This window comes from Choloepus didactylus, chromosome 10 (genome assembly GCF_015220235.1).
Source record: "Choloepus didactylus isolate mChoDid1 chromosome 10, mChoDid1.pri, whole genome shotgun sequence".
Lineage (NCBI taxonomy): Eukaryota > Metazoa > Chordata > Mammalia > Pilosa > Megalonychidae > Choloepus > Choloepus didactylus.
In genome coordinates this window covers 68,420,207-68,446,310 of record NC_051316.1, presented here as the reverse complement: position 1 = coordinate 68,446,310, position 26,104 = coordinate 68,420,207, and the positions used below count along the sequence as shown (strand labels likewise).

The window sequence follows — 26,104 nt, the reverse complement described above, 5'->3', positions numbered from 1 at the left end:
TATCAGTGGAGGTATCTGATAGCATGCAGCTGGTGGATGGGTAGGTTGGAAGGTCAAAAGCTTCATTCACTTGTCTGGCACTGTGATGGGATGGCTGGGAGGCTAGGCTCAGCTGAGCCCCTCTGCATCTCCACATTGTTGCAGGTTCTTCCCATGGAATCTATCAGGCAAGGTGGTTGGACTTCTTCCACGGTGACCATGGTTCCCTCAGGCAGCCTTCCAGTTGCTGCAGGGCTTTGTAGGACCGAGCCTGGGAAGTCCCAGAACGTGACTTCTACACATTTGATCAGTCGAGCAAGTCATTGAGGCCCAGACTCAAGGGGACAGGAATGATATTCCACCTCTTAATGGGGAGAATATGGAGAATTTGAAGCCACTTTTAATCTAACATGGTCTGTTTCAGAGATGTGATTGCTGGCCAGTACATCTGTTCATTGTTTGTTGCTGTGCTCTGGGCAGACCACACTGTGTGGAAAGGACAAGTCCATGGGGGGTGGGGTGCCTGGGTGAAATTTTAGTCCAAATGAGACCAAATGGTGCCTTTCTACATCTGCAAAATTCTGAACAGGACATTCTTTATGAAAAGGATGGATCCACTTAAGGCTTACAGGAATAGCTGGATTAAAGATTTTGTTTCTTTTATGAGAAAGCCCTGGGGAACTAGACTTTTCAGTCTTTGAGATCCATGGCTGGCTGAATTGATCTTTGTAATAAATTCAGTGTCCTGTATTGATTTTAACATTTTCTCTAAACAAGCCGTTATATTCACCCAGGTGTACATCTTTATCATGCTAAAACAAGGATGCTGGGATATAGCACTCTGAGTGAGAAGTAGTTTCTACTATCAATTTGTCTAACAATAAAAATACCACCTAACAGTTATTACTATAGGCCAGGTACTCCCTTGAGTACTTGATGTAAGCCATCTCATTGAACCTTTCTACTAGCTCATCACCAGATAATAGCAGAGCCAGAATTTGAACTTAACGTCTCCCTGACTCAAAGTCTGTGTTCGTAGCTCTTCTCCTCTCCTGCCTCTTTCTTTAACCTCATGTCTGATCCATTGTTCCTTGTCATCCTGGTATAGAATCAGCCTAGATCCCAAGAGCTGTCACCCATCCCTGGACCAGTTATAAATTCAATCTGTAAGATATGGAGTTCTCATTTATTAGTATTCACAGAAAGACCTCTCTACCCTCAGCTCCTTCCATCACATCCCCATGCCTTGAGTTCCAGCCACACTCATCTGTCCCTGGCACACCTTGCTCTCATCCCTCAGCTTTTGCTCAAGCCATTCTCCTCTCTCACGTGGAATTGCCGATGATCTACCTGTCCAGGATGACTTGGATACTGTCCTATACAGGAAAAAGAACCCTCTAGCCAGCTCTGCATCTCTGGGGGAGCCCATGAGTGTATAATGACAATGGGGAGATCCAGATGGGGGCACTGGGAGATTGGGGTAGAGTTTGGCCATGTAGCATATGTGATCCCATAGTCAGGCTGCCTGGGTTCAGATCCTAGCTCAGCCTTTTTTTTCCGTGGCCTTGGGCAAGCGGTCTAACCTCATTGGGCCTCAGTTTTTCTGTTTGTAAGATGGGATAATGATAGCCCCACCATCAAAAGTTTATAATTAGTATTACTCAATGTTTACGGCCTTGGTGTCTTCATATGCAAAGTGGTATGATAATTCTGCTCTCATAAGTTTATGGTGACAACTCAATGCAATAACACCAGAAAAGCACATAATTAGTGCTTGGTGACTGTTGGCAACCATTTTTTAGTTAAAATTGTGTTCAGTGTCTTGTAACAAAACCCAGCTGCGTACTGCATAGGCTTAACTTGCTAGGGTTTTATGCTTCTTATTTAACAAGAAGCTCTGCAGTGAGCAGTCTGAGGGTGGTAATGCAGTTCCCTGCTGCCTTTGGAGACCCAACCTCCTGGTTTTTCATTCTTCCATCCATAGTACATGGTTCTCAGCCATGCCTTTATGGGATGACAGCTACTCCCCTCCTTAAACAGCAACCTCCCCACCCCGACCCCAATCATGGATGGGGAAGGGGAAGACAGTGAAGCTGTCTTTTTATATCTGAAAAACACTAGCATCCAAAAGCTCCACCCAGTAGGTTTCCATTTATATCACAGAAGCCACCCTGAGTTCCAGAGGAGCCATAACTGGGCATTCTGCCTCCCAAACAAAAATCAGGGTACTCTTGGCAAGGAAGAAGGGGAGAATGGATGTTAGAAAAGCAGCCAGCAGTGACTACCTTATATTATTATTATTGCTATTCCTGGGAAGACTTGAGTGAAAATAGCTCTCCTTATTTTATTTTCTCTGATTTGGGGAAGTATAAAATAGGGTACTATCAATAAAGATGCTCAGGAGTGATCTTTTTGGGGAGATGCGGAAGCAAGAAAAAAAAATGGCACTGTCTTCCATCTCCCCACCCTTCAAGCCCTGCTGGTCCTGTGCTTCCTGAGATATGATTCAAGCTGGTAAGAATTACACAGTGTTTGGTCTTGAACCACTCCTGAGACCTCCTCCAGCCCAGACATCTTCAGACAGAAGCAGGTGATTTCAGCCAGGTTTTATCTGCCTCCCAAAGTCCTCGGAGAAAGGGGGACCGTATACTTTTCTGGTGATCAATCACACACAGCAAAAAAAAAAAATACTGCTTAAAAATGCAGGGATGAAAGTTGCTATCATGACCATAAAGGCAGCAAAGTTATTAAAGTTATTAAAAACATAGGGTCTACTATGTGGTAGTATTCTTACTGAATAAAATGCATTGTTGTCGTTGTTGGCAATAGCATCTTCCACTTTTTGAACACTTGTCTTTGATCTCATAGGAACATCATTATGTAAAGAGCTTAAAACAGGACCTAGCAGAAATAAGTGCTATTGTTATTATGAACAGACAGAAAAGGACTGCAAGATAGACTCTTGCTTGTTCCAAATGGGACTTATACATAGTAATAATAGCTTTTTTAATTCTCATAGTTGGAATACTTGCTAAGTATCAGGTACCATGCTTTGCAAATGTTGTCTCATTCCCATGAGGGAGGATCTGTTATCCCCATTTTATTGATGAGGAAAAGGAGGTCCTGAGTGGTTTTCTTACTTGCCCAAGGTTGCCAAGCTTTGAGCTCAGGTTGTCCTAGCCAGCCCTGCTCCATGCTCTCTGCTCCCACCTCTCCCAGCAGGTTCCTGCAGGTGTCAGACTCCTCATACAAGACAAATTTGGGGGAAACTATTTCCCAGGATCCCACCATGGTAGACCTCAGTTAAGTCAAATGTGTTCACCTTTGTCCTGTATGCTCTAGTTCCTGGATTACAAGAGAAAGAGGTGATGTTCTCTTTCTTCCTCCCTGTGAAGGGCTTTCTGTTGGCCCATGAGTCCAACTTTTATACAGTGGCCCTGAACACTCCCACAGAAAAGACACATCCCCAAACTTGGCACCTAAGAATCCCAGCTTCCCAAAACATAAGTCAAACCATGCCCCACCTTGGCTCAAAACCATCTCACCAACCCTTCCAGTGGCCGTAAGGCCCCCTGCCCCCCTACTCTCTCTCCTTCCCTTCCTCTCGTGTGTCATTCTCTTTGCTCCATCTCCTGTCTGCCTGCACCTCACAAACTCCAAGCACACTTCTGCCCCAGGGCCTTTGTACATGTTCCCTCTTCCCCCAGACACCCATATGGTTCCCACCTCACTTCCTTCAAGTCTGCCTTCAAATGTCACCTGATTAGAGAGGTCTAACTCTATCAGTCATTGAAAAATAGCAAAATCAGGATGCATATAGGCATGTATTGGCAACAGGGGGTCCCAGGGTGAGGGGAATGGTGTTCAAGGATATTGAAGCATAAAGACCCCTAGCAGGATGCTCTTGGCAGCTTAGAATGGTTTCCAAAGTTCTCTCACAGTTCTGAAGAGAGTACTGTCCAGCTACAACTTCTGAGACCTAATTTAGATTTGGAAAAGTCCAAGAGCCCAGGCTTTTATGCCTTATGCTTATGCTGGGTGTGGAGGGTAGAGGGTGAGGAGAGGCAGCCCCTTCAAATTCCTGGGTCCCCATCTTTGGCCCCTCCTGTTTGTTTATAGGGGGTAAAGGCTGGTTTATATAGATTTGTCCCCCGTTTCCCTGTGCTTAATCAGAACAGTGGTAATAGAACAGAATTTTCAATCTTCCTTGCCTTGCTCTATGTTTCTCCATAACGCTTGTCACCATGGATATATTTATTTGCTGTTTTGTTGCCTGCCCCTACTCTTTATATCTCCAAGGGGGCAGGACTTGGGGCAAGCTCCCCTCTACCCCCAGTACCTGGTACATATGGGCCCCAATGTGTATTTGTTTAATGAATTGAATGAGTCATGAATTGAATGAGTCAGTAATTGCTCTTACCATTTTTCTGCTGAACAAGTGTGTGTCTCTAGCCCTGTAGACTTTCTTAATTCATGTCCTGTCAAAGGGCTCTTCTTTGGCTATGACCAGCAAAGTCCTGTTCAGCTGATGTTTGTCCCTGCAGTAGTGGATAGCAGTCATAGCTAACTTGGACTCCATTGTATCCCCAGCCCCTAGCCCAGCACTGACATTAAGGAGGTGCTCAGTAAATGTTTGCTCTCCACCTGTCACCTTGTGATGAGTTCTCTCCACTTCTTCCTCTCTTCCCCAAACTTTTTGTTCTTTCATTCTTTCTTTCCCTTCAACAAACAGTTTGTTCTTTCATCTGTTGCATTCCATAGACCTAATTTTATATGTTCAAAGAATTACCTTCACTGTGAGATTCTAGGAAGATTATTACTTTAACCAATTCATTTTTCAAATTCAGACACCTGTAAAATCACATCTGCTGTATAATTTAAAGTGAGATTGAAAAGAAAACTGCGAAGTTCCTCACTCAATGCATTTTTGGATACTGTCCTAAATTTCTAATAATTTCTCTTTCATTATAGATATTCAAATTTTGATTTACATTTCTTTCACTATAACAACAATTTTATTATTAATACCAAAATTTAACAAGTAGGCCCGCTGGATACCTTGAGAAGCACAAAGTAGAAATAGCACCTACCTAGTGGATCTGTACTAAAGGATTATTAAACTACTTGAGACAGTTTGGAGCAACATGTCCCCATACCTGATACATAATTCCCCTGTACCTAGTTTTCATAAAATCTGCAGAATTCAGTAATGAGATGCCTGAAAATGGCACTGTACTCACAGTATGGTACTTGCCTTATATGCCCTTAGAAAGGCTAATTTTCCCCACAGTCTGCTCATTTCACATTTTCAGAGCCGATCTCTGCTGTTGTCACTTTGCAGTCAACACATTTGTTCAGGTTGGTTTGGGGAGTATCCTAGGAGTGTTTCTCCTGGTTTTCTGGAGGACAGTTTTTCTCGCTTGTTGCCCTCTGTAGTAGCTGAAGTAACATCCTCTTGCTCTCTCTTCCATCACTTTATCAGTCTGGCTCAGGTAATGGGATATGAGCTGTTGGCATCAGTGACCTGAATTCCAGAACATCTTGATTGCAAAAGCCCTGCAGATGAGTAGCAAATAACTATTTTTTCACCATCTTTCCTGTCCCTAGATCATGGATTTTTCAAACTTATTTAATAGCAAAACTTTTCATCCCCACAGGGAAGAAAAAAGTATTTTTAACTGTTAGAACCAGTAAGAGTTCACAAATGTAAGATCTTTTATCCACGTGCCCAATTCAACAGTCTTCCTATAGACCATCAGTAACACATGAACGAAATAAAGACCCCATTCACAGCAGCAAAAAACCCATAAGTACCAGGATTAACCCAAAGAATTGTTTATGACTTTTATGGGAAAAAAATACAATCTTTACTGAACATGAAAGATGTCAGTTCTCACCAAATTAAACTCAAAATGCAACACAATCCTAATTCAGAAAACTTCATAACTTGATTTGTAAATTTGCAAAATAGGCAAGAAGAGCAAAGACACTTTTGCCAAAGAAAACGACGACTTGTCCCATGAGAGAGCATGTGCATAAAGCAGCAGCTACAGGATGCTGTGGCTGAAGACTGTGGGAGGAAGGGAAAGCGCTGGACTGGAGGCAATGGTGGGCTCCCCAAGGTGGGCCCTGGGGGACTTCTGGAACAGAGTGTGAACCCCACTTCCCTACTGGAATCCATTTACTGCTTTGGGGTGAAACACTAGCAGAGATAGGAGAGGGACTTCCTGGAGCATTAGAGTCACCTGTTTGAAGGAACAAGGTGCTGTTCTTGAAGCAGGAAAAGCATACATTCGTGGTTGCAGCATCACATCAAGACAAGCGCAGATGACTAAACCAAATCTGGACATGCCAGGATGCGCATATCGCACTTAGCACAGCGGCTGCATAAAGTGAGCACTCCCTGGAGGTGAGCGCTGCTTGGCCACATCTTGAGAAAATTCGTATTGATGTGTGAACACTGAAGGAAGGTCCATCAGGAGAGTGTTTCTAGAGAAAGTGAGCTTTACAACCAGATACTGGAGGAGGCAAGGAGCACGGGCAGGCAGAGAAGAAGGTGCAGGAATTCAGGGTGAGGGAACTGGCTTACTCAGAGAGATCCAAAACCATATATTGTTGGCTCAACCAAAATGGGGGTTCCCTTGAAATGAACAAGTGTGTGGCTGTTTGCCAGTGAACTAATCTTCTAGTGGTCTTTCCTGTCAAAGGCCACTGTGTGTGTGTGTGTGTGTGTGTGTGGTTTGACTAGAAAGCTAGGGGCCTAAGAGATGGCCAAGAAAGTAAACAAGAGAGCAGAACTTTCTGAGTACCTACTCTTTGCCAGACCAGCTCACACACAGTAATTATCTCAGGTAATCCTCTCACCAGTCACTTGGCAAGTATTACACCTATTTTACCTCTGAGGAAACTGGTACAGAGAGAGTACAGAACTTGCTCCTGGTCACCAGCTCCTAAGACCTGGATTCAACCCCATGAGAGTTTGACTTTAGAACCTGAATGAATGCTTTCCACTCGCACAGGACTCTCATCTCTAATCACACATGTCCATCCTCTGTACACCAAGCCATACATATATTTTGTAAAACCATTCCAAACCTTTAATGTATACATTTACTATCAACTGGAAGCTTTAACTAAGATTAAACTTTCATAAATCTTGGTTGCTGGGACAACAAGTGGAAGGGGGTTATTTCTCAACAAACAGCAGAGCTTGGTATTCCCCAGCTTCCATAAAAGAAAGCTCCAAAGGAGCTTCCATAAATTGTCATTTGATTTCAAAAGAAAGTCATTTTTGCATCTGTTTCCTTCAAAATGTGGAGACGGTGTCCCTGAAAGTCAGTACTTTAACTTTCTGTCTATCCCAAATTGTAGACAAGTTTAAATTAGCAGTAAAGATGTTTGCAGGCAGCTTCAGCCTGATGAGTGAATGGGAACAGGAGTGAAAATCTTCACTGGGGGGAGATAAAATCCAATATACTGGCCGTGTTTCTAGTAAGATGGCAGTGGTGTGAATGCCTGCACAGAGGAGGGCATGTCGTTACTGCCTCTCACGGAACAAAAGCTGGGACAGGCTAAAGAGCTCCTCTCTTTGGGGAATAGTAAAGCAGTACACCCAGATTTGAAGGTCAAAGACATCAAAAAGTGCATCTCTCTTTGTCTTGAACACATTGTAAATAAATTTCATTTGAGGCATGAAGGAAATGTGAATGTTCTTGCTGAAATAAATGCTTTTTGAGTATGGGAAATGGGTTTTTGGTTTGTTCCTCTATTAAGAAGGTGTGCTTTGAAGTAAATGCCAGAAAGGTATAGAGCCAAAAAATTGATTTTGATTGCATTTAAGTTTAAACGTAGCACAAGGAAGGAAAAAGATAGTGAAGCATCCGTGATGTTACAGCTTCATCTTTGTTCTCCCAACCTTATCACATACTCAAAAGGTATATAGCTAGGACTCCTTCAGAAGGGAGGACCCAGAGATAAAAGGTAGCAATTGCATTTATGATTATATGAGAGGCCAAAGGATGAGGGCAATCATTGAAGGTTGAAAAGCATTTCATTTCACCAAAGACTACCCATTCAGAATGTGTATTGGTATATAAATATCATATGAGAGCATTCAAAGGTGTTTATTCCCAAATGAAAAACATTTATGTTCAAGACACCTCTTTTGTTTAATAAATAGCAGGGTCTCACTTAATGGAATGCAGATTGAATGACTTGCATTCATTGATGAGACAGTTTTCTCTGGCAGCCGTGAAAGCTTGTCCTAGTTTTCCATCTGTGATTTGCATTGTACTGTGCACTCACCTCTGGACTCTGATCACATTGCAAACACAAATCCCCAAGTGGTTGTCAGGGTCCATTTCTCTCCTGACTTCACGTCATCAGATCCACCAACTCTGACATCTTTACTTACCTCGGCAGTTGGAAAGGATTCCCTCACCCACACCAGACTGTCCTTCACGGGTTGTCTTGGGGCTCAAACGAAACAGACACACACACACACACAGAGTGTCAAGCTTCTATGGAAGTAAAGCAGCACTGGTTTATAGAACTTATACATCTACTTCAGATAGGTTTCTTATCTTGTATGTGTGTATTCATGTAGTCATTCATTCATTTATAAAACACTTTCCTTTTGCAAGCTGCAATAAATAATAACTCCAATGGGAACATTTTCCGTTACAAGCCCCACTACAGACAAGTCTTGGGGGAACATTAGTTGGCACTTGCCCTAAATTAGTAACTTCTAGGAAACCAGTTTAAAGGCAGTTGTTGTGACTTATGCAGCTACTTCCGTGGTGGTGATTTCTCTCTCTGACTTACCTTGCAGGGTGGCAGCCTAAATAACCAATAGTAAATGTAGATTTCCTTCAACTCAAAGGCCTTTAGGCCAGAGCAACCATTGTTGGCAGGAGTTAAATTCCATAGTGAATCAATCTTCTTCCAGAAAATTATTTATGGTGAAAATTCTCCTCTGCCGTTTCTAGGAGAAACTTTACCCCGTTATTTATCTTGCTTTCCACGTACCATATTTCCATTCGCAATACACTAGGTCCTGCAAAATTTCCTGTCTGGAAAAAGTTAGAAATTCTATTCTTGATCCCAGAACTGTGCTATCTTCTTAATGCTAGTGAAAATTAGGAGGTGAGGAGCTTACAGGTAACACCATACGATGTGCCCAATTAGATAAGCTCTCCCTCCCCTCCTTGGTGGGTTAATGGTGGCCCCTTCCTTCCCATCAGACTTTTGAGAGGAGGGGCACAGTGTATTGAGAAGCACACACACTGTAGAGCCAGCCACCTTGGTTGGAATCACGGCTCCACTGCTTACTAGCTGTATGACCTCGGGCAAGTTACTCATCTTCTCTGTAACCCAGCTTTCTATTTTGTGAAATAGGGAAGATAATAGTACCTGTCTCTTGGGGCTCATATGGCACACAGAACAGCACCTGGAACATCGTAAGCTCTCTGTGGGTATTAGCCAAATTAATCCTGTACAGTTGTTTTTGTTTTGTTTCCCCCTTACAGCCATCTTATTTTTAGGCAGCTTTTAGTGGTTCAGTGGTAAGTCATTGGATTATCATTTCTATATTTTCCCTTTAGAAGAAGCCTGTTTAGCATATACCACTTTTTCAGATCTTGGGGTACCTAACTGGAAGATAAGATGTGAACTAATTTTTCTGTCAATTTGGCTTTTGGTGAGCAGAAGTTATCCTGAGACTGTATAATTATAATTTCTGTATTTACAAAGCTCTCCCATCCTTTGTACAAGGAGGAGGAAATATGACATGGTACTGAACTCCTTTCCCTCCCAGAAATGGGGATTGCATCTGGGATCCACAGCCTCATCAGGTCTCTAGTCCATTGGCAGGCATTTGCTAGCCAATCTAAGATGAAAAGTTGACTATTTGTGAATCGTATCTTAATCTTTTACCCTGTCTTTATATCCTGGATTTTTAACTAATTTATAAGATTGTGTAAAAAATCATTTCTTCTTTAATCTAGGTTTTCTAATTTCTTCATAATTTGGGGAGATTGCTTCTGTTGCGGTAGGGATCCTAGTGTTCAGTAATGTGACATCCTGAACGATACTGTGGTGTAGAGGACATAATTCCAAGGATAGTTTTTACTTTTAATTACTTCCACACCAGTGGCATTCATATCCCTTCTGTCTTCCATTCTCAAATTCTCTTGCCTTCTCATACTCCTCTCTTATCCCTTCTTTTTTTTCCTTAGATGATTGGGTTTTAATTTTATTGTTTCCCCTCTCCTACCCCTAGGACACATCTCTTGTGTGCTTTTCTGAGATTATTTGATGCTCAGCTCTCCAGAGCGTAGAAACTCAGCTGTGCTCACCGCATGGATGGATATACTTTAGCATGGGTTCTCTTCTGCCTGGCAGAAACCACTGAACCCAGCCAGGTCGCAAGATGGGATCCAGGCATGCTCTCTAGCCAGCATGCAGCACCCATTCTGTGTGCCAGTGTTTTTCATCTCTGTCTCCAGATACTGCCACCATTTTGTCTTCTTTGTGCTGAGGACTCACCTGGAATCGCCTGCACTGGCGTAAATCCTCCTACTTTACAGAAGCAATAAAGGGGTTTCCAAGGGTCAAGGCCAACATGTTCCCTTCCTGGGCTTCTGCACCACAGAGATACTGAATTCAGAATAGTTGAAACTGAGGAGTGGAAACCTAAAATGGAAAGAATCATAGGTGTCAGTACCAAAGGCAACCAGGCCAAGGAAGAAAATTAACAGGACATTAAATAGGGATAGAATTCAATTCAGCAGCATTTGTTGAACACCTACAGAATGTCAGGAACTCTACTGGGTTCTGGAATAAACAAGATGAGTACGATCATTCCTTGCCATAGAGGACAAATGCCAGTAGATTAAGGTACAGGTGGCATGCACAATAATAGATGTGTACATTGGAACAGAAATGACAGGAGGGAAGTGACTTACCTGGGGGGTTGGGGGCATTCAGGAGGGCTGCCTAGAAGAGGGGACATCAAAACTGGGTTCAGCAGGATTAAATAAAATAGAGGTAAAAAAAAATTCCAATACAAAAAAATTTGTGTGGGATTTAAAGGTGTAAGAAAGCATACCCTGGTAACAATATGAAACATAAGTGTGAAAGGTGTTTGGGTAGACTGGTGGTAAGAAAGATTAGAAAAAGCGAGTTCAAGGAAGAGATTATTGCAGTAGTCTAGGCAAAGCCTCAGCTAAGGCAGGGGCAGTGGGAATGGAGCAGAAAAGACAGAACTGAGGATGTTTATGGAGTGGAATTGATAAGGCTCATGACTGCTTGGATTATTTGGTGTGGCTTATAGAAGCATCACTTTAGGCCCTGTCCTGTGGATCCTATTCACAAGTAATGTAATCAAGCTCACGTTTCTATTAAAGACCTTAAAAGTAAAAGGTGGGGAGAAAGGATGGAATGTTGTTCCACTTTTAGGACTAAGTTATGAAGGTGTTTGTATCCCCTCTCCAAATATGATAGGACTTAGTTCAGAAAGTGCCTTTTGTTTGACTTTGTAAACATAATCTTTCAGTTTTACAGAGATGCGAAAATGTACCCAAGACGCAAGAAAGTGTCATTAATGAAAACGTTAGCTTCCTATTCCCCTACCCACTCCCCCAAAATTATTTAGAATATTTCTTAGAGACTGGCTAGTAGAAGAGTGCCAACAGATGTTCTGAAATAAATACATTCTCAGTGTTGCCTGGATGGCTTCAGATATTCTATATGCTTTGCTCTTCAAACCATATTTTTTCACTATCTTTAATAAAATTATTCTTTCTTGAAACTCCAGCTAAGAAAGAAGAGACCAAAGAAACGGTTGCATATTTAACCAGAACTCTGAGTTTCTGCACATGGAGGCAACAGAAATACCTACCATTTATGGGATGCTAGTTACCGTGTACCAGATGAAATTGCACTAAGCATTTTACTTGGATTAACTCATTTAATCTTCACATCAATCCTATGAGATAGAAATTTCCATTGTAACCATTGTTCAGAATAGGACATTGAAGGTTCAAGTAGGTAAATAAATTGCCCAGGCACACAGAGAAGTAATTGATGGAGCCAGGTTCAAATCCAGACTTGTTGAACCCCAGAACCACTCTCTTAACCACTGGACAGTACAGCTTTCCCAAACTGCAGGGAATCCCTTTTGAGCTTTCTCTTTTAAAATCAAAACTTAAAGACATCTTTCCCTGAGTGGCACATTCTTTAATATCAGTGGTCTTCACGTACCTGATATCAGATTATACTAAAGAATGCAAGATTCATAAACTCCTTCGGCATGACATAATTGGCCATTATTTTTGTCATTCTTCTTTTACCTTTTTCTCTTCCAATATGAACTTGGGAAAAGAATCTAAAAAGAACAAGATTCTAATCCTGATGGTCACTTACTGTGACTTATGTTAGCCTGGTCAGCTCACCCCTCAGTGACTTTGGCTCCCATACATTGAGCACTTCTTTCAGTGTTCTAGGTATCTTAAAAGAGCCCCTTATAACAACACAGTGAGGGAGGTATAAGAATAATCCCCATTTTACAAATGAGGAAACCAAGGCTTTGAAAGGCTGAATATATTACTACCAAATCACACAGCTAATAAAAAGTAAAGTCTGGATTAGAACCCACATCTGTTGACTCCAAAGCTTAAGCTATCCTGTAGGATCTCCTTGTTCTACATTATAGAGGTAAGGTCTCCTGTTACCAAGTTGACCGATTTTGCAGTGATCAAAGGATGCTGTCCTTGGGAGCTTCTTGATGTTTTTTAAGGAAAACTAATAGATGCCTTTAAGTCATAATAATACCTACCCTATATCTAATAACCATCATGTGCCAATTATGTGTTAATTTACTAGACAACTCTTACTGTTCCCATTTTACATAAATGTGGAAAGCAACTTGCCCAAGGTTACATGGCTTTGTGAGTAGCAGACCCAGTTGTCAAGTCAAGGTCCATAGGGCTCCAAATTGTACATGTAGCTAGCATGCTATATGGCTGTATTTTACTTCCTTTTCTCCTTCTGTTTGTGGGGGGAGGAAGGAAAAAGAAAAACCTCTGACAAAGTGGTAAAGTGGTAGTGTTTAAAATTACTGTCTTAGTTTGCTAGGGCTGCCATGATGAAGACCACACAGTGGACTTAAACAACAGCAATGTGTTGTCTCACAAGTCTGGAGCTAGAAGTCTGAAATCAAGCCATTGGCAAGGCCAAGGTCTCTCTGAAGTCTGCAGGGTTCTGGCAGTGGCTGTCTGGCAATCCTTGATGTTCCTTGGCTGTGGCATAACTCATTTTCTGCTTCTCTCACGTGGCCACCTCTCTTTCTGTGTCTGTGTCCAAATTTCCTCTGCTTCTAAGAACCAGTCATCCTGGGTGAAGGGCCCACCCTGCTCCAGATTGACCTCCTCTTCAAACTGACATCTTCAAAGATCATATTTACAGACAAATTCACATTCACAGAACCAGGGGTTAGCATATGAACTTGTGATTTGGAGGGGACAGAATTATCATAACAATTATCTTAAAATTGCTATTGGGGGGTTTAGTGACTAACTAAAAGGGGGCTCATAAAAAGCAGGAAATCTTTTCAACCACACTGTTTCAGGTTGATTCTCTTATGTTGCTTATTGCTTTTATTTAAAAATCCTTTCTGGAAACCTGCTCATTCCATCCTGTACTCTCCCCCTCTCCAACCCACCTCAAAAGAAAAACAGCAGAACAGCACATCCAGGTCCCATTTTTCTTGCTTGATCATCCAGAGCATGAAAATATGGTGAAATGGGGCCTGAGTCACCCTCTCACAGGACAGAAATCAGTAACCACTTGTATTGCTAAGCAACACTACTGAAGAACAAGGCTGCAAATTAGGTGACAAATTTATAAGAAGTCGGAGTGTCTGGGATTCACTTGGGCATTTCATTATGAGCCATCTGGATGATACACAGTAATGACCACACATTATTGTTCACTGTTTGAGGATGATAATTTCCCATCTAATTATTATGTTGGCACTTCCCTCAGTGATCTTCACCTACTGTATTATCCATAACCCAGATATTTTCCTGCAAGATAATTGGGGAATGTTACACCTAATGGGCAACTTCCATTTCTCCCCAAAATAAAAATTAACAGCAAAACTTCACCATTTGGTTTGTGCGATGGCAGAACTGGCTGGCAGAACTAATTACATGAAGAATGTGATTAGTCAGCTCAAGTGATGGGACTCAGGCTGTTCCTAGGCCAGAGGTGAACAAACTGGGGTACCTGCACCAGGTACAGTCTGTGAGCTTTGAGGGAGACAATGAAGTGAGCCAAAGAATGACCTTCTGGAGAAGGGTTGCTTACCAAGGACTCCTCCCAATTTCAACAGCTCAATGGGTCTCATTTGTTCATTCATTCATTCACCTACTATTTGTAAGGAAATTGCATTAAGCAAATTGATTTTAAACCAAGGATTGCAAATTGATGAGCCATATATGACCAAGAATAGTTTCTTATTCGAAAGTAGTTGTTACATTTAAAAATCAGATTTCACATAAGTATTCAGATCTGTCAGCACTGTGCCTGCATTTCCCTGAGGAGGCCACAGCCAGAGCCAATTGGCTGTTCCCCTTTTTAGGCATGTACATGTACTGTCCATTCCATAATCCCCACCACTTCCTCTTGTCTTCCCCAGCTTACTTCACTCACCTGCATGCCTGGCCACTGTAGGCATTTGCATGTGCAACCCTCTTTGAAATAGTTCATTGGCATTTTATCAGGATGCCTACGAGACTACAGACACCGGGCCAGTTGCTGAGAACCTTTCTGACTCCTAGCTTGACCACAGACTTGGCATCAGTATTTCCTGGAACACGCTGGGATCAGATGGACATAAACAAGGAAATACATATGGGGCATGGGGAGAAAAAGATGGCAACAATACCAAGCAAGCATGTCTGGGTTTGCAGGAAGCAAGAACAGGAAGTGGGGAGTATTTCATGAAACAGGCTTGATTCAAAAATCTCCTAAGAGATAGCTGTGTGTGTGTGTGTGTGTGTGTGTGTGTGTGTGTGTGTGTGTGTTCGATCACAAATCCTACTTGACACTCTATACCTAACAGAAGATAACCCACAAGTTCACCCTTTTATTTCCATTTGCAAACTTTTTGCCTTGTTCCTGAAAGCCTGAAGGTTCTAATCTGTAGAATAAAAATAAGTACTCGTTAGCATGGATTTGGAAGATTCTGATGTGAAAAGAGCTCCATAGGGCAAAATCATCTCCGTTAACGCCTTGTATGTGACATCTTTGTGTACCACATGTTGAAGCCAGCTGTCCCTGGGCAAAAGTGTACCCATTTAAGAGCCTCTTGGTGAAGTTTAGCACGCAAATATCAATCCCCCACAGAACATTAAGCAAAGCTTCTGCAATGAGTCAGTACTTTGAAAGCTTTTTTTGTGTGAGATTTTGAATTTGAAGGTTAAAATATTCCTTTCCTTCTAACTTGAGTGAGAAGTGAGGATTTTCAGTTTTTCCTCATATAACCTCCATCTCTTGAAGGTTTTTTTAAGTTTATAAAAATTACTTGCTTTGGCATGAACGTTCGATATAAAAGAATACTTACCACAGAAAGGCATTTAATTAAAAGCCATTAATTTTGGTGGTTCATGCAGCCACTTTTGAGATGAAATGAAATGAAAAGCTTATAAACTGAGCTGTATTAGAAGACATCTTTTAACTCAGAATTCATATTTTGATGAAAATTTTTCACATGAGGGGACAAGAGGAAAAAAAGGTAGTAGTGCCATTGTAACCCAGAAACCCTGCAAGAAACTTAAAAATTGTATAGATCTACAAGTATAAGTTTAATATTTGCAGCAGTGGGATGGGAAATTACAGATATTCAACCTTCATTACCCATTCACAAAACTTCAAAACAAACACTGTTACTCAGTAATAAAAATAAATTCCAAGATTTAAGAAAGAAAAAACACCTTCAGGCTAAAATGCTAATACTGCAAAACACAGTTCTGGAAGTTAGCCAGGGCACCTTCTCACCACACTGAAGTTTTCCTTTTGACAATCTTCCATGTGTTTAAGAAAGGAGAAAATCTAGAAGGTTTTGCTGACTTGTACATGTCAAGCATAAGTTGGCATCTACCCACAGAGATAATTAGAATTTGATTAGGATTTAACTTCCTTGTGCTGGGCTGAGTTAGGCGTGCATGGTGGACCTTGGGGAGATGATGAAGAGGGGAATCAGTTACTGAGCATGTCTGTGTCACCCCAATGCAAAGTGCTTTATAGACATTTTCTCATCTAATCCCCTTCAAACCCTCCTGAGAATAGGTATTTATTTTTCTTATCACTACGTCATAAAAGAAGAGATTGAAGCTCAGAGAGGGATGGTACCCTGCTTAGTCACCCAGCTCATAAGTAGTATAGAGCAGGGCTTTGAATGAGCTCACTCAGAAGTTCTTGACCTTGATATGGATACAGACAGACAGGAAGCCTGGGGCTTAAGTGCCAGCCTTCCTGACTAGAGCAAGTCCAAGGAAGTTCAGCAGGCCAAAGCTTCCTGAACCTGGCTGTCACTGGGGAGCTGTGCATTTGTATATTTTACTTAACCATAGAGAGAGAACATGTGATGTGAGCAAAGCTCTCTTCTAGGTTTTGTGTGATCTAAAGAGGAATAGGGTCCCTGCCTCTGAGACATGTACAGCCTAGTTGGAGAGACAAGGTTAAACACAAATATTAGAAGAGAAGAGGCCTTGGTTCCAAGCTGGAACACTAGTGGTGTGATGAATGAAAGTCCACTTTTCACATCCTATTCCCATGTTTATGGTCCATGTTTTGACACTGCCCACAGATCTATGAGGAGGATTGAAGAAGAGGTTTCTTTTCAGTATTGGCCCCAACTTAGGAGAGTATCTTTTGTTGTTGGCCAAAAATCAATTTAAAACCTTAAGTAGTGTGTGAATTTGTTTTAACAAACCTTGTGTAAAAGACCAAGTTCTCTAAATGCCCTGCTCATGTCCCATGGATTCTCCTTCACTCTTCTTTGATGTGGTTGCAATAATAGCTGCCCTTTATTGATTGCTTAGTGTGATCTGTGTAACTCCTCACCTCAACCTTATGTGGTAGATACGATCATTACGCCCCTTTACAACTGATGAACCAGTATTCAGAAGTAAAGCAGTTTGCTCAGAGTCACAGCAGTAAACACCCCATGTTCTTAACTTCCATGGGTATAATACAACCCAATATTTGTACCTATCTTCTTAACAGGTATCCAACAGCTTTATCAAGAAACTGTTTATATTGAGCAAGCCTAAATTTTTAGGTCTTCACATACGATTCAAACTAATACCAAAAATAAATCTAGCTCCTTGATTTAAAAAAAAAAAAATCAAATTAATCATTATTTTTCCAACTAACATTTAAATAATGTTTGTTCTCATTGATTTCAATATCCTTACTTTTGTTCTAATAAAATGAACTCTGCATAGATGCTTCTGTTGACATTCTGTTTTATATGTAAGAATTTTGAGGACTTGGAATGTGAACAGCAATTTTCCTGCTGCTCCCATCTGGGGCATTTGCTGAAGAAGGGATGAGAATGCCAGAGGCCTCAAAAGTTGGAGGGAGAAATCTGTATCCATCCCCTTCAAAGGAAAAGTGAAAATTAGGATCCCAAAGTACTAGTTCTCATTCATGAATCTTTAAGACTAAAGGCAAGACCCTTACCTTGATTTTATCAATCATGAAGTGTAAACAAGAACTCAGAGGTACCTTGAAGCCTTGTAGTGAGCCTGCTGCTAAGACCTGGAAGCAGCTGGACAGAGGAATGCTCAAATGCTCACCCTCCTGACGTCTAGGAGCTTGGGCACCAGCGGAAGCAAGTGGGGTGGTCACAACAGGCAGCCTTCGCATCAGCTTACAGGCTCATCCCAAACAACCACTAGGTTCTGGAGTTTTCTCTTAAGTAGTGTGGCATTCTGAGATAAATGTTACAGAAAACAGGCACCAGCTGGTACGCAGAATGAATCATTCTCTGGTGATGCATAGTTCTTCCAATCCCAGTTGCCTCTTGCACGTTGAAGCCATGGGCACTGCTAGAGTGGTGTTCAACTCCCTCCTACCCCCAAAAAAACTTAGTTTGGATTAGGCCCAGTTTGAATCCTGATCCAATGATCCTAAAGGTGGCCTTGGAAGTGTGCTAATTGGAGAGCCATGTTCCCATGCAGGTGAGTTTTTATCCAAGAGATGTGCCTCTTAGGTCCTCTCAGCCAGCTAGCCAGGGCCACAGTCTGTCAACCAGCAACCCTGGGCGGAGGACACCAGCCAGGTGCGTGACATGCTCCGGCTGGTGTGTATGGGATGTGTTTGTCCTAGTCTTGTGTCGCAATCCCCTTCCCGCATCTCCTGAGGCCCCGGTTCAGGGAAGAGAATGGCATGGCTTTTGTAGATGCTGCCCCATTTGCCTCAGGATTTTGCTGCTGTCAACTTTGGAGAGCTCAGTTCACTGTCCTATTACCCAGTCACTGTCAGTGTTAAAAACTGCATTCCAACAGACTGGTTTCCTTCTCCATGTTCTGCCTTTTCTTTAGTAAGCTGCAAGCAGGCTTCCCCTCACATGGGCAGATATTGTTCACCTTCCTTGCTGTGTTTTGCACTGCCAAGTCACCCATTGCTATCAGCTTTTCATTACACTTATTCCTTCTCTCCCACCATCTTTAGCATCACTTTCGGCATATTCTGCCCAGTTCTCATCTCTCTGTCCCATTCATCACCCAAGGAAGCAGCTAACAACCAATTGTCCATTAAATCCAGACCTTGCCACAGCGGCAAAGAACGTGTGAGATTTGTTCATGAACAGTCCGATTCCTACTATGTGCAGCTAAAGTGATAAATAAATACAGTCATATTCTTTAACTCTTTATACCTCATTCCACAAGAGATAAGGTAAAGAATATTATCATCTGCCACAAGCAAATGCTTGACAGTTTGGGACTAATACATGGAAACAGGTGTGTGCACAAAGAAGGGTTTGCATCTAAAAAGACGGATCTATAAAAATGCAATGGTGTATCTTCGCTGTGTAGAATATGGTTTACATCCAACTTTGCAAACAGAGCCGCCTACATTCTCTTTCCTGAGCAAATAATAGGGAATGCCAGCTGCTTATTCCACTGCTTCACTTCAGGGAAGGAGGAGAGGTTACAAAAAAAAAAAGTTATTTGGCTGATACAATTCATCATCTTACTGCAAGATTACACACACACACATACATACACAGTGTGTGAAGATTTATGCGTGCTACTATGAAGATGTGTTTAATATTTATGAATATTTAGATCATTTAAGAATTCCAAACTTGTACAGTCATAATGTCATAAATAGACTACTGTTCTTAAAATACCAGAAAAACAAATTTTACTGAAGGCAATCCCCAGAAGCCATAAAAAGATTTTCTTGTTATTACACAAAATTCAATTTCTTCATGAAGCAGCTGCATCCTTTGTAATATATCTAATAAAATCCACAATAGGCAGGATTTTGCAGAAACATAAAGACAAGGTGATTTTTCTTACCAAAACTAATTCTGTATTAATGTATTAAAATAGCTTTAGGTAAATTTTTAGGCATGTGGGGAAAGAATGTATATTAGAAGACTATTTATAATTGTGTTTTAAGCTAGGTCCTCCATCTGATACACAAAACCAAAAAGCAAAACAAAAATAAATTATTAGCCAATCCATGTTTGTATTTCCAGCAACCACCTAAGTTAATGGGCTATGGAAGCAGTCTGCAGAGTCACAGGAATATCTCTTGAGTCTAATTAATCACTTGAAGTTTATTGGGAGAGTATGGTTATAACCAGGAAAATAAATTGTAACCTGCCCACAGTGTTGTTAAAACAATCCGGGAATTTTCAGATGAACAAGAATATAAGTTTTTATTTTAGAACTGAAGTAAGAAAACACGTGGTGCATCCCCGCCTCCTCCCTCTCCCCCCACCCCAGCAGCCACACCCACCAGCTAACTCAGAACAGCTCGATTTCCGCCCTGGTTTCAGCAGCAGTCCTTTGGGGATCTGCACACAGAAGAGGGAGTGCCTCCCTCCAGCCCCACCCCAGCGTTCCCACAGCAGCAGGTGATGGGATGCCTTGATCTGGAAGTTGCTGCTGCTCTGTCACCTGAGCTAGGTGTTCTTTCCAGGGAATTTGCCTCTCCCGCCCACCCCCCAGCTCACTGCACCTTTTGCAGCTCTTGCCAGCATGGCGCACACATGGTATTCAGTGTTTTCTGTCTAAAATACAGAAACTTTAGTATCTGGTTTTTTATTTTGGATTTTCCCAGGTAGTCTTCTTTAATGTCTCCAATGGTTCTATTGGAGAAGAGCTGTGAAATGAACATCTGGGACTATTTCATGGCAAGGGATCCCCATGTCTGTACGCCTCAGTCAGCCCGGACACTGCCTTATTCAGTTCCTTTCTTGGAGTGTCACCCCTGTTAAAATCATAGGGCTAGGCTAGACCTGCTGTGAAACTGCCTTTGCCAAGTATTCTGTTTCGTCAGATGTTAAAATAACTGTGTCCTCTTCTGGGATGCAGGGCACATCCTACCCCCAGTAGAATAATATATTTTAAGTGATTTCTGAAAATGGGCCGTGAAAGCTGTCTGCCACATGGCCTGTGTTTGCACGTCTCTTTATAGTTACAATTGCGGAATTTGACAGTATAACTCTGAATCTGATTAATTAAGAATGTGTAAAAACAAAGTTCTTGCATTACAGCTCGTTCCTTATCTTTGTGTCTTTTACTGTGATGTTGTAGAACTTGGATCATATGGAAAACTAAAATATTATGACACAATGACTGAAGAAGGTAAGAATGATTTTAGAATTGTATGCATTGGCTTTTTTTTCATTTACAGTGTCTGTTGCTTGCCCTTTTTTATCTTTTTTTTCCTCTTTGCATGACCTCAGTGACATTATGTAATTATTCTTTCTGCATTTTTGTCTAGTTTTTGCCATCGTGTTTATTTGAAATTGGAGACATGCAATACCATGGGTAATCATGTTATTCCATTCAGACGATTCAAACCATCTCGACTGTGGAACCAACACAGAGAAATGGTGTCAGCACCGCAAACACAAGCACAATCTCACGGTGTCAGCATCGTTCCCTCCACATGTTCACAACAACACACAAAGTGCATCCATCTAACACCCTTCTTTTACTATGCCCTGAAAATTCAGGAGTGGGGATGTATGTTCTGGTGATTTTCTGATTTATGCAGAGGAATGAGTCAATCTAAAGTAACTCCTAGGGTGAAGACCCAAAACTAGCTAGATAGGGTTCTGCTGCAGAGGGCTGTGGGATCGTGTCTAGTCCACCCCACCCCCAGCCCATATTGACTCAGACAAGAGCATTACTCTCAGAGGCCAGGAAGGGCCACAGTTCCAACCAGTGGAATTGTATATATTAGGGCTCCCCCTCTTTAAGGCTGGAAGTGTCATTTTGACCATTTTCTCTGAGAAAGGGAAGTCTGGCCGAGATCTGTTTTTAAATGTATTTACTAATGAATTCCAGCTCTGACCCAGAGCACAACCCTGCCCCAGGCAGGGTCAGTTTTCTGAATCAAGTTCGCCATGGAACAGCAATTTGAAAACTTTGAATTCTAATAAAGGGAGTTGTCCCAGTGCCCTATCTCGCTCTCGCCTTTTGCCCCACACCGCCACCTTGCTAATAATACATAATGTTTGTAAGTTATGAAAACATTTGTGTTTCTTACATGATTTTTACATTGATACTGACAAAAATAAAACAGTACCCCAGAGGGAATCAGCTAGTTTTATCCTTCAATATGAGAGAAGATCCCGAATGTGTTGCATATCTGGCTTCCAGCTTCCAGTATTTCTAAGTTGCCTTACCTTGCCAAAAACCTCCTAGCTGCTTTGCATGCAAGAAGCAGAGTATCCAACAGCCCTTGGTAAGAAGCCCCTTCTTGGCCCCTTCCCATTCTGGCTTCTGTACAACACCCTCTGCTGCTATCCCTATGCTTTAAATTAACCACTGTGATGTTTTCCAAAGCAGCAGGCCTCTATTAGGATCTCACACTGGGCCCTGCTGGAGCCCAGGACCCTACACCAGCTTGGGGAAAGGCAGACCTTTGGGCACCGAGAGGCCGAGAGTAGAACACTACCTACAGGAGTGAGTCCCCTGCCACCCAGGGGGAAGAAAGAGCACTTCTTACCTAACAGAAGGCTCCTGTCCTGGCTGTTAATTTTATTCACATCTTCAGACCAGTTCCATTTGTGTTTGTGATTGGCATGAGAAGCCAAAGATTTGGGACTCACCAACTTTATAAATTGATAGCTCCTCAGGGTGTTTCCCTAGCTCTCAGCCCCGTTTTCATGGCTTGGTTGTGTGGGTTTAACCTCTACCTGATGTGTCACGACCCTGAACTTGCTCTCTTTACTCCGTTCAGTCCTTTGCCCACCACCCTGAACTTCCCATTGGCAGTGCAGCTTCTGCCTCCACCAGCTCCATTGTCCCAACTCTCTTCTCTGTCCCTCTGCCTTCCTCTGTCCACATTCATTTTGAGCAAATAAGGCCATCCAATTGCTCACTTTTTCTTTCCTCCCTACACCAGACAATTCAAGATCACATGAAGATGAAGAAAAAACAAAATGATACTTCCAATCTGACGATATCGTTTGATAACAGCTGAGCTTTCTAGGAAGAAAACAAAATCAAAATAACATCATCTTTGGGGACCCTCGTGGGTCACCTTTAGCTTCTCTGTATGTTTCTCTTGACTTTCCTCTCCTTTCATGCATATCTCTTTGTGCCTATTCTTAGCTGAAAACTCATCACCATTACAGTGATAGCTAATAGTAGCTAAGGCAGCATTTTAAAAGTATGTTCTATGAAATACTAGTTTCATATCCTTTCACTAGGCATTTTGCAACAACTGGGGATAAAAGTGCAAGATTGATTTCAGAGTTATATAAGTCAAGGAGCTTCTGAGATAATTTAAATAGGTTTCTTTGCCACATGACTTCTCTGAGCCTTCAATATTCTACTGTAGCTTATAGTAAATCATAAAGAGGGATTGAGTATGTGGTATTTCCCAGAATTCCTTGATCAGAGATCCTTTCTTAATAGAATCTGTTGTGGGGCCATTTTGGAAATTCTAGCTTATTCTTCACCTGGAATAGGGACATTTGAAAGATTAAAAAGCTTTCTAAACACATAACAATCTCTCTCAGGTACTCCTAGAAAGAATATTTTGGAGCAGGGGCATCTCCATCTAGCTCCTGCAAATCATACCCTTTGGCAGCTGCCTGCATACAAGCCAGGACTGGTTTAACCTAATTCTGGGATTCAGTCTGAAATGACTCAGGGCCAGCTCAGTAATCTCAGATGTAGCAAACTACTTGCGAGAAGGCCTTTTTCCCCCCTGAAGTGGATCAAGTGGAAAGATGGATTACATATAAAATTCCATGTCCAAAAAGGAATTGCATGATGATTTTCTAAATATAGAGAGTTGTTCTGCGTATATTCAGTTCATTATTTTTAAGACTCATTATTTTTAAGCACCTTCTATATGTGAGGTATTCTGCTAGGTTCTTTAGGGAAACACAAGAAAAGAATGTGGGCAATTTGCCCCCAAGGAGCTTACAAACCATGGGGAGAAATAAAACATAGCCATCACTGAGCCACCACGAAAAACGTTTTAAGTACCATAGGTATTCAGAGAAAGGTGACAGACTGCGACAAGAGGAAAGAGTTTCAACTTGGGGGGCTCAAGGAAGACTTTGTGGAGAAGGTGACCTTTGAACTGGCCTGAAAGGAGCAGTAGGTTATGGATATGGGATAAATTGGAGGAGGGGGTGGCAAGAGAGCCCAGCTGAGAGAACAGAAGGCCCAGAAAGATGAGGCATGCCAGCATTTCCTGGGTGTCTCTCACATGCCAGTGCAAGGCTTGTTTAATCCTCCTACTGATCACACAAGGTAGATATTATCGAAGATGTGAAAACTGAGGTTCAAAGACTTACTACATTGGATAAGGAAACTGAGACTCAGAAGAGCAAAGTCACTTGCTCTGGGACTCAAAGGTAGTGAGTGGTGATGTGGAACCTGAACTCAGGACTTTGTCACACCAAAGTCACAGCCCTTTCAGCTCCACTGCGATTGGCTGCACGGGGAGGGTATGAGATGAGAAACAGGGGCCATCCATGTTGGCTACAGGGTACAGAGGGGGAAGAAAGGATTGATGGAGACCGGATAATGGGAAAGGCTTGAACCTAGCCTGAAAAATGAGGGCATGATAGAGTGAACAGCAGTGAGCTACTGAATAAAACGTGTACCTCTCCTTGAACACTTTACCATAAAGAGTCTATTTTAATAAAACAACATACGTATTTACAGACACTGGACAACATCACAACACTTACCAAGTCTTCCTACCCTTCAAACCCCTTTCCTCCCTCTTTCATCACTCAGTGCCCCAGAACCTAAACTGGGGTAGCAAACTGGGTGATGCCATAATTCCTCTCGATCCCAAGCCCATCAGAATTTCATCCATCCATTCATTCACTCACCCATTCATCTGACAACACCCAGTCTGCACTGGGTACTAGACTTGGTTCAGGGCCTGTGGAGATTAAAGGCACTTCTAAAATCTTGGCAACTAGTGGGATACAGAGAAATCAAACAGGCAGAGTGATGAGGGATGTGATGGGTGCCCAGGTGCTGAGCTGAGGGCAAGGTATCTCACTCATCCTTGGGAAATGAGGGCAGGCTTCTCAGAAGAGGCAGCATTTCACCTGCCTACTTCCTGCTTTCCAAGATGACAACCTGCTGCTGGTGTGTTCACTTAATAACAACTGAAAACCTCGTCTGTATGGGACATTTTGCTAGACCTAGTAGGTCAGTGAGCATCACTTCTCTTGGAGAGTGTGTTTGCTTCTGTAACAAGACCTTTCTGGGAATGCAAACAAATGACCTTGCGGGTGGTCTTTTCTTGACCTCATATCCCCAACATGGGCAGCCATCCCCTTGTCTCCTCAAAGGGTGATACTACATCTTCTTGGAAGAGCAATCTCCAATTTTTACTTTAAGTTAAAATCCATAGTTTATTTCTCATCTGCAGATACTCAAATTTCATACCATTCTTACTCTGGGAAATTATTTCTCAGTAAATTGAACTTGGCTTCCTTCCTAAAAATACTTCCTATGAAAATGTAGAAAGTTAGTTCAAAAGGAAACATAAATTTGGTTGATGCAACAAATGAATTAAAAGGAGAGGAAGGAAGCCTTTTTTCCAATGGCAGTGTACAGAACTGGTGATGTGGGCTCTTGGAGATAAAATATTTCATAAAACATGTAGGTAGGTAGGTAGACTTCCTGACTAATGTCTTGCAAAGAAGAGATGTATAGGGAAAACTGCCTTCACTATATTGTCCTTAATTCATTGCAACTGAACAGAAGCCCTATCAAGGAAAATAATTTCATTACTAGTTAAAATCAGTCTTTGTTCATATTTATAGAGGAGGGCAAAGGTAGAAAAAGTTGTGATATCAAGGGCAAAAACTTACAATGACCTTGTCCTTAATGAAATTAAAGCTACATGTTTCATGGCAACTCACAGCCCCTTGGTCAAGCTGAATCATGGGGTCCTAAATTAGGCATGTGGCTGAGTTTTGGAAAAACCCACTATTTTCATAGAAACAAAAGCAACTTAAGGTTACATAGTCTAACCAGTCACTTAATGTTCTTAGTTGCAGTGAAATAGTACAGTTCTTCAAAGAGAAATTGAATTTTAGAATACTGTTCAGTGGCATTTTTTTCCCTTGTCAAAGATGTATCCTCTGAAAAAATAATGCCGTAGATCTAGCTTTGGATTTTTGTCCTTTGCATTATGTTTTAATCCCTGCTTGAATGAATGAGACTCTGTTGTATACAACAATATATCAAGCAGCATAAGTTCAGCTGCATATAGCAAACAACCCAGATTAACAGAGGATTAAATCAGATGGAAATTTATTTCTATCTCAAGTAAAAGAGGCCCAGAGGCCAGCAGTACCTGACAGATATGGTCGATCCATGAT

General features: G+C 41.8%; 1 protein-coding gene and 1 long non-coding RNA gene across 6 annotated transcripts in view; one reads left to right on the top strand and one right to left on the bottom strand.

Moving 5' to 3' along the window:
- The window catches only part of SLC24A2 (solute carrier family 24 member 2), a 281,439-nt gene that overhangs the window by 174,965 nt on the left and 80,370 nt on the right, over positions 1 to 26,104 (top strand). For 3 of the 5 annotated variants that reach the window (XM_037797268.1, XM_037797267.1, XM_037797270.1), the window contains one exon: positions 20,820 to 20,870. The exons of the other annotated variants lie outside the window; for them this stretch is intronic. In XM_037797268.1, the coding sequence (XP_037653196.1) occupies positions 20,820 to 20,870 (51 nt within the window). The remainder of the gene's footprint in view (positions 1 to 20,819; positions 20,871 to 26,104) is intronic. 5 annotated transcript variants of the gene reach the window in all.
- LOC119504756 overlaps positions 5,135 to 26,104 on the bottom strand; it is a 122,567-nt gene continuing 101,597 nt past the window's right edge. The window contains exons 3-5 of the long non-coding RNA XR_005210619.1: positions 10,525 to 10,671; positions 8,803 to 8,962; positions 5,135 to 5,535 (exon numbers count right to left, since the gene is read on the bottom strand). This is a non-coding gene — a long non-coding RNA (uncharacterized LOC119504756). The remainder of the gene's footprint in view (positions 5,536 to 8,802; positions 8,963 to 10,524; positions 10,672 to 26,104) is intronic.